Source organism: Haliaeetus leucocephalus, unplaced genomic scaffold (genome assembly GCF_000737465.1).
Source record: "Haliaeetus leucocephalus isolate CR32 unplaced genomic scaffold, Haliaeetus_leucocephalus-4.0 Scaffold450, whole genome shotgun sequence".
Taxonomy (NCBI): domain Eukaryota; kingdom Metazoa; phylum Chordata; class Aves; order Accipitriformes; family Accipitridae; genus Haliaeetus; species Haliaeetus leucocephalus.
The window spans coordinates 10,519,410-10,528,297 of NW_010972886.1; the positions used below are offsets into that span (position 1 = coordinate 10,519,410).

The following is an 8,888-nucleotide window of genomic DNA, read 5'->3' on the forward strand; positions in this document are numbered from 1 at the left end:
TTATTCATTGTAACATTTCTTAAATGCTCGAGAGCTAGGACATTGTGGGCCAAGGATTTCGTAGAAGCTGAACTCAAAGTGAAGGCATGTCTTACACATTTTAATTTTACTAGGACAGAAGTTTCTCTGTTAATTTATGTATCATACATATTTCTTGCTGATGTGTTTTCAGTTCATATGTACAAACAAAATAAACCAAAGTATGCCAATTGTTGTAGAATAAAATTGCTTTCTAGTAGTGCACAGATAGAACTGGTTGACAGCTGGAAGTTCAGTATCATTGAAGCCTGTTACCTAGAAACTTCTGCTAAAGTGCTGGCAATAACACTTCTGTCTGAAGTACAGATTACATTTGAATTTGCTCAGTTCAGTTTTTCTCATTTTGAAGAATTCTTTCTCTAGTCTAGGAAAAGTCTAGGAAAGAAGTTAATGCAGAAGATTATTTCTAGAATTTCATCGGAGTGAAATTTGCCTGTGTAATATTGCCTCAGAGTAGAGATGCAGCTGGCTAGCTCATCGTTCCAGTGCTGTATTACATCAGTGCTACTGTCAGGCTCTTTTGTCTGCAGAAATCTGCAAACAGTCAAGCTTTTTGATTAATAATTCAACAGAAGCAAATATTTCTTTGGGATTTCACTTCTGTCCTAAATCTCTACTTTCCACGCTATGTTAGTGGAACAAAATGCAGTTGAATTTTATCAGTAAGCTCTACTGAGTGTTATCCCATTAACTGTCTGCGTTCTAGCATATTGGATCTGTATTGCCTAGAAACAGTAGCTTTGAGTAAAGAAAATGAGGCACTTTGGACTGGATTCTCAGAACACACTGACTTCGTCCCCTCTGCTGTCTGACTTTCTAAAACCACTGCCTTTTTGGATACAGTATTTTCAACTTATTTAGATGGCCATACTAGAGAAGAAATTGTTTAAGTCCTTTATTACAAAGATCAAAAGTAATGGTTACCATTTACATACACAATTTACAAATTATTCACAAAAGGAATAACAGATACACAAGAACTGACAGCTTACTTCAGCCCAAGTTGGGGATGGGACAGTGTATTTATTTCCCTGCTTTATTTACTGAAAGAAAAGATGTATTTGCTTTTCATTGTCTGTATGTGTTAAACACTGATCTAGTGTTTATGTAGCACCTTTAGTCATAACCATGCCAATGCTTACATGCTTATCTTTATTTGAAAGAGTGCAATGCATTAAACATGCATGCGGATCTGTACTCTCTTCATACTGCTGACTGTTTGTTGTTCAGATTCTGTTGATTTTGATACAATACAGTGGTGAGGCTTGAAAAAGTTGATTTGTAAGATTTTACTGATTTGAGCAATGTGTCATTAAAACAAAAATGGAGATTACTATCAGAACTCTTATTCTAAGAACTAAATTAAGTATGGTTGCTATATCTTTAAAGAATACTATATGATCTTAAGATAGATATTAGCCATGTTGTTAAATCTCTTTGATATAACTGATTTATTGCTTTTCCTTCATTCAGGTTAGCATGTTTTATACCGTCTCCTAAAGCTATTTCAGAGACTGGGAAACTTAACAAGAAAGAATCCTATTTCAGAGATTTGGTAAATTAGCAAATCTTTCACAGAATGTCTTACAGCACTTAACAAACAGGAGAATGAGTTTCCAAATCCCCTGGTATGAAAGCACAATATCAACAGTGCAGTAGCTGCCATTTAGCTAAACCTACAAGTATCCATAATTTGCACTTTTTGCTGTCCACTGGGATGACATGTATGACAAAATGCTTGGAGGAGCAAGCACACCAATTTAGGAGCAAACACAAATATAAATACAGAAATCACCAATGTGATGTTGCATCCAAATTCTAAGCAAAAAAGCAAAACACTTCACAAAAGTTGTTACATCTAGTGGAACTGTTTAGTGGGAATAATCCAAATACTTACAACAGTATTATGATGGTATGACTTTCTACCCAGCTATCAAATATTCTTTACTATGAACTTTTCAGTATTCTCAGGGTGACAGATAAAGAATGTTGCAGATGCCATGGTAAACTTAAAATACAGTAATAGGCGAAGATTTTAGTGGCACCACCTGTATATACAACATAGTTGTTGCAACCTTATGGAACAAAGCAACAGTACAGTATGCCTTTGTTAAGGCTTCTTGCTGGTTTAAAAAGGTAGATTTTTCTTTAGGGAGATTGTCCAGCAGTATTGGTTTTGCATCTCTTCAATGGAAGGTCTCTTTATTGATCCACATAAGACTGCGCGTTTCATTTGGTTTGCATTCGTACTCAATACTGCCAAAACTGTTTCCCCATTGGCAATGATCCCGTTTGTGGTAGTTGTAGAATTTGACTTGCCAGACTGTTTCAAAAACGCCAATGTCGTTAAACTGCGAGGAAAAGGCAATATCAGTGTTAGTGAAGTGATTATTTTGTTGGTTTCTCTATCTTAATGAGAAACAACACTCTTATGAAACTATGGAACATAAACCAGCTGATATAAGGGTCGTTGTTCCTCAAGTCAACAAATCAAAGATCTGTAAAGCCTGCTCTAGCAGTCATAAAGTTTTTTATGCTTAGGCATATATAAAACATGAAGGATCAGATTCTCCAGGTACTGTTCTCTTGCACTTTTATCTGGGAAAGGCAAGGGAGTAAAAATGTTCCAAGTTCCCATATGGATAAATGTTACTAACAGCAAGACTCAAAGCTGTAATCCTTCCTAAGATGACACATCAGTAGTTGGCCCGATGATCTCTAAGTGGCTTGTATGTACTGTAGATCATGTAGCAGTGATCTGTAGTGATACAGGGCCATCACTTCACCTTTATACCATACCTAGAGGCTGCAGTTAGGATTGGGAAGATTTTTTTTTCTTTTGCTCAGTCTGAAATCTTTAACATCCCTGTATTTTGTAACCTTGTGTTTACAGTGTCTTGACTGAGATGTGCTGCTATTAGACCACCTACTCCTTTCCTGGCATTCTGTTCCATGTCTTACATGGAACTTAAGCAAAAGAAGTTCTTTGTGCATTTCTGTAATTGCTAGTTGTACTGTGATAGCGCAGCTTTTCAAACAGATATGAGTAACAGAAGCTAGGAAGGAGATAATCAGTGTGTTTAGCAGATAAGTGTCTAATACAGTGAAGGAGTAGTGAGAGATTGACTGTAAGTTGACTGATTGCGCTTGCAACTCTGAAGTGAATGAGACTATGTCTATAGTAAGTTCTGTAGAATAAAATCTTTTTTTTTTTTTAGCCACTGCTATACACACTTACAGCATCAGAAAAACCTTATGAGTGAGGCTTTCAAGGACAGATTATGATTTCATTTATAATGGTGATATAAAATTTGAGTTCCTGTGCCCTGAGACCTTGCAGAGAATCCGAAGTGTGGGTGTGAAGCCTGTATGTATTGCTGTTGGTCCCAGTAGTATGGCTTGTTGATTGTGTTATGTTGTTAGAAGATACTAGATAGTGGATTCAGTGCTACTGAACAGCACTGTTCTTCAATGTTTTTTCCTTTTAAATATTTCCATCACTCACTTTAATGACAGCTTCTTCACTTGACTGTTTTCCATTCCCATCATGTGCCTGTGAGCTGACCTTTGATCATCTGCCTATTATAACCACACTTGCAAAGTCAATATGAAAGCCCTTCCCGACTCTTCCTGAATTGCAAGCAGAGCCTTCTTGTATCCAGTTTTCTCAGGACATGTTTGTTTGTTTGTTTTTAATTCAAGATGCAGTTTGTAAGCTGCTGCTGCGTAATGGACATTGCTCTAAACCTTCCCCCAGCCTACTGTGGTAACTTAAATTTAGCCTTGACAACAGCAGGAGTTGCTGTGTGCTGTTAGTGGAAGGTTTTTATTTGGCTCCAGTTCCAAGTGTTACCTTAAAGGAGTAGCTGAAATATTTCTGCTACTTCCTTTGACAAAGAAAGAATCAGATGTACAGGCTATTTTATCTCTCCTAGCAACTAAAACCTTAAATAGGGATTATTATTTTTTTTTATTAATCATCTTTGATAGTAATCCTGATATACTCATAATGCAAGATGGTGAAGGTTAAGCACATTGGATATTACTGTGCACAATCCACAAAGAGAAATTTTCAGAAGGGAGCATCAGCCATCCTCAGTGTGGAAACTGAGGAAGAAAAGGCATTACTAATAGCATTTGTAGAAGGTGATATGATACAAGAGCAGCATTTCATTTCATTAATGTATGGAGGATCTGAATTTTAACAAGATAGAGGAAGAAAAATTCTATGTTCCTCCAACAACCCAGATTGCTGAGCTACCCTGAGTAGTTTGACTGCTGTGGGTTTTCAGGAGGAGGGAAGAATTAATTGTAGAGCTTTTCCAGTCCCATGTGCCACCACAACACCCACACCCCCCACACCCACACCCCCCCAGCCCAGTACTTAGCAGATGCAGCAGCTCTGTGGCATAATGAGCATTCTGCATCCTCAGACCTCCCCTGAATTCTCATGGCTTGTGCAGCTGAATTCTGGCTCATCCACTGGGGCTGTATATGGGTCCTACTCTTTGTAGGTCAGGCTTAGAAGCCTATTTCCCTGTCTGCTATTCTCTGTCATCCAGTGCTATAGGTGTGAATAGTTATTTAATCACTCCCTCTGAATTTGCATGCTAGGATGATTTAATGGCTATTTATTACTGGGAATAGAGGTCTAGCTTCTTTATTCAATCTTAGTCTAGTCTGACCAAGAATAAAATGAGACCCAAAGAGAGGTTTCTAACTTAATTTACACCATTTGCTAGACAGTTTAGCAGTTTCTGGATAGTGCACATAATTGAGCATTCAGGTAACAGAAATGCATCCTCAGATTCTGGAATTCAGAAATAGGATTGTTGTTTTACATGTATAAACTATGGCTGTAATAGGTCAGATGTCTACTAGCCAGTTAAAGTAGGAGCACAAAGAATTATTTGTTTGAAGTTTTAAAGCAGATGGGAAACAAAGTCTTAAGGACCTTTATGGACCTTCTGTCTTTCGGGCATTAGATTGGCAGTATCAGACCGGTTTTTAACTGCAGGACTGACCTCACAATCTATTTCTAATGTGAGTTCAGATTTTATGCTGTAAATAGTGTCCTTATCTCCCTAGGATGCATCAGGATCCTGCCTGTTCTAGAAAAGGAAGTGGAGGCAGAAGTTCCTCATAGTTGAAGGAAATAGGAAAATGTAAAGCTGTAAGCAATAAGCCCAGTTTTGAAGATTCAGGAAGTAGGTATTAGAAGCAGTTTTGGGACTGTGGTATCTGAGCTTGGTTCCCTAAATCTGTTACAGCTCCATCTAGCTAAGCAGCTAAATGATGAGTTAAACATGTAAATCCCTGTTGAGTTGCCTATATTTAATACTTAAAAGTATCAATTGTGGACACTTAAGTCTGTACTGAAGAACCCATCTATCAAGATCAAATCCTAAAAGGTGTTGAGGACCTACTTAATGCTTGAAAATCATATTAGCTTCATGGTTAGTATCCCAGGATTTGATTTGGTAGAAGCAACTGTTTGGACAAATATTGTGGCTACTTACTCTGATGCTGCAACAAACCATCTTGGAGCTTGTACCTGAAAATCAGACCGTCCTTGCATTTTTGGGAATTACTTCATTTGTGATTTGACTTGGTTTTCTCCATAAGAAAAGTTAAACTTTCAGATTTTCAGAGTTCACATCAGTGCTACTCTTAAGGGCAAAGGTGGCTATCAAAATAGGGATGCCTTGGTCAAAGCAGCTTTTTTGGGGGGGAGTGCTGCCCTTTCACCTCCTGGTATAAGGACATTGTGAAATATAACTGCAATATTTAACAGTGGCATCCAGCAGCCCTGTTCTGCTTGAGAAGTTATACTGGGTGTTTGGTTTTCCTAGGTGTTAAAAGGAGGTGACTGTATAGAAAAGTGATTAATGTGGACAAATACTTCAGGGTAGTCTTATTAACCTAAGATTATGAAGTGGTAACTGTTAATGGGATGTGGGTCTCCAAAATTAAGTTATGCATGCTGTAATTATTAGAAACTCCAAATGGAGATGTTACAGTTCTTACTCAGAAGGGGATTACCATGCTAAATGATGATTCCAGAAAAAAATAGTGAAGATAAAGATGAAATCTTGTGTGCAGTGAGCAAATGTGAGATAAAAGCTGAAATCTGGTGGGCTTGGCAAGGTCTTAAACATGTATAAGTTGGAACAGACTCTTAAGAGAGCTTCAGATGAAGATAGCTTACTGCCCTGTTTCCCCTTTTTGGTACAGGAAGCATAGAATAAACAGCAGGAATCCCTCACAACTGTAATCAGGAGAGGGGAAAAAAAAAACCCCACAAACAACCAAACAAAAGCCAGAACAAAAGAAATCTCACTTTGCACCCTGAGTGCTGTGGAAATCCGCCTGCTACTCTTCCAATCTTCTGTCAGCTCTGCTGCCTTACAGGCTGGAGCTTTTGTCATCTCACTTTGGGGCCATGGCATATACTGATTCTGACTCTTAGAGCTTCTCTTCAAGGTTGGAGTGAGGAGCCACTTGTGTAAGAATTAAGGTTTGTGGATGCAGAGATAATGTGATAATGGGAGCATATGGGGAAAGAAAGGGAGACAACAGCCTGAGGGGGGTGCTGTTCTTATGCATGCTTTCAGCCTCTGGCAGGCCCTCAGGCATCCTGCAGATGACAGGTGGAAGGGGAGAGTAGTCATCTCTTGTGCTTGGGGCATGCTGTGCTCAAAAAAATCTGGCAGTGCTGGCAGATAAAAGGAGAGGTCCCTGTATGCCAAGGGCTTGTGCTTGGATTCCTAGCCAGGGACCTTGGTGGGAGTTGTCTGAAGTCTATAATACGTCCTGCAGAAGAGGCGAGATGTTCAGCTCTCATTTCTTTCTGCTGCAGCACCCCAAAGGGCTTTGCAGGTCTCTAGAAATCCCCCTACTAATTCCTGGCCCTTGCTGCTCTTTTGGCTTCCCCTTGGGAAGCAGGGCTTGTGTTTTCCAGCTACTCTCTGACCAGCGGTCTTACTGATGCAAAGCAGAGAGGAGGGCAGCAGCTTGATCAGACTTTGCGCTGGAATATTTCACCTCAAGACCTCTCTGGGAGTCAACCCCCTGCTGCCCTCTCTTGTCATCCCATGCCAGGCTTGGAGAAACACATACCTGCATGTTGACCTGGATGGGCTGTCTCTCCCCGCTCTTGGTATGGGGCACCCCTTCTGTATCGTAGATCCCTGTGTAAGAGGCCACCTGTGCATCCCTCGATTTCTCTTCCAGTGGGACATTGACGCCCCCAATGCCCATTGTCCTGTAAAGAGATGGGATCCATCCTTTCAGTAGCCCTGCAGGTCCCCTTCCCTAGCAGCTTGAAGCAAGCATGTGGCCTGGCAGCCTCTGTGCTGGGGGATGCTTCAGGGATTTTGGCAGACCTGCAGGTGTTGCTGACTCACTGGGGCCCCTGAAAAATGTCAGGGCTCTGCAGTCACCCAGGGAAGGTGTAGAAAGGAAAGGCAGGAGGGATCTGATGTCGAGTAGCTGGGGAGAGGTTATTTGAATCTCTTCTCCAGGCGTGCCCCTCCACCCAGAGCTGGTTCCCCATGTGCATCCTCCCTAGTCCCAGTCTCTGCTTTGCCATGCTGCAGCGAGGCTTGGGCATGATGCATCTCTGACATGCAGGGCTGGAGGGGCCTTCTCCCTCTGCCTCCAGGGCAAACCGTGGGGAAGGAGGGAGAAAAGGAGCTGGGCTTGAAAGAGCTCTCTCAGGAGGTGGGGAGGGAGAGGGAAGGAAGTGACTCCCAAACGTGCCTCTCTTCTGAGCCAGCCGGGCAAAGCACTGGGAACAGTTCGTCAGGGACCTAGAAACAGGGCCACCAAAGCAAAAGGGCGGGGAGGGAGAAATCATGGAAACCCTGTGCTGTCAGCCTGCCAGGAAAAAATATTAAACCTCTAAAAATAAAGCAGCGGGGAAGGGAGGGTCAGGGAAGCAGCCCCAAGCCGGGAGGCTGCTGCACTTACGTGGCCTGGACGGTGCCGGGCCGAAGGGCCACCTCAATCTTGTACTTGGCTCCGGTCAGCAGCTTGATGGTGCGGTTCTGGCCGAAGCGCTGCCCGTCCACCTTGAAATACACCGCCCCGTCGTTGGGCTGGATTTTGAGGGAGACGCTGATTTTCACGAGGCCGGGGATGTCGTCCATCGCTTGTCGCCGGGGTGGAGGGGGGCGCTGCGGGCTCTGCGCTCGTCTCGCCCCCTCCGCGGAAGGCGGCTGGCCGGGAGAGGAGAGCGAGGCTGTGAGGGAGAGGAAGAGGAGGAGGGAGGAGGAAGAGGAGGGGCTGCCGGATCCCAACCAGCCCAGCCCTTCCCAAAAGCAGCGGATGATATATTTGGTTTTTTCCCTCCCCCTAATCGCGGCGCAGCATCTGGGCAGCGGATGTACACACCCCTCCGCCCCCCCATCACCCGGGTTGGGGGACATTTGCAGCTGCCCAGATTGCAGCCGGTTTCCAGGCAGTAAATCCGGCCCTGATTACTGCAGCCTTAATCCCGTCATTCGTACCGGAGGGGAGCACGGGGGGCCCGTCCCGGGCCGGGCGGGCGCCGCCGCCGCCGTTCAGCACCACGGGCGCGGACAGCGGCGCGGGCAGGCAGCGCCCCACAGGGCTCCTCCGCCGGCGGGCAGCGCGCCGTGGGGTCTTGTCGGAGGAGGGACTCCTTCCCCCCCCCCCCCAAACCCCCCTGCGGACCCATCCCCTCACCGCGGGGAGCCGTCTCCCGCGGGCTGATCGAGCCCTCTGGGGTGGGCTGAGGCATCTGCGTAGCGGCACGCAGGAGCCAGAGCTGCCTGAGAGGGAGGGGAGGGCGGAGAGCAAAGACGTGTTTTTGTGGCTCTTCTCTC

General features: G+C 43.8%; 1 protein-coding gene across 1 annotated transcript; it reads right to left on the bottom strand.

The window, feature by feature from the left end:
* Nucleotides 1-1,827: 1,827 nt before the first annotated feature.
* On the bottom strand, nt 1,828-8,311 carry CNRIP1 (cannabinoid receptor interacting protein 1). Its single transcript, XM_010574778.1, has 3 exons — nt 8,011-8,311; nt 7,159-7,303; nt 1,828-2,390 (listed from the first exon to the last, which is right to left on the bottom strand). The coding sequence occupies exons 1-3, from the start codon at nt 8,187-8,189 to the stop codon at nt 2,226-2,228; spliced, it is 489 nt and encodes a 162-aa protein (XP_010573080.1). The 5' UTR covers nt 8,190-8,311; the 3' UTR covers nt 1,828-2,225.
* Nucleotides 8,312-8,888: the final 577 nt, after the last annotated feature.

Bases quoted from the DNA above. Each gene is read 5' to 3' on its own strand.
- CNRIP1 (XM_010574778.1), bottom strand. From the start codon at position 8,189: ATGGACGACATCCCCGGCCTCGTGAAAATCAGCGTCTCCCTCAAAATC. The intron at 7,304-8,010 runs GTAAGTGCAGCA...ATCTCTTTACAG, and splicing joins CCCGGCACCGTCCAGGCCAC to GACAATGGGCATTGGGGGCG. The intron at 2,391-7,158 runs GTATGTGTTTCT...TTTTCCTCGCAG, and splicing joins CCATCCAGGTCAACATGCAG to TTTAACGACATTGGCGTTTT.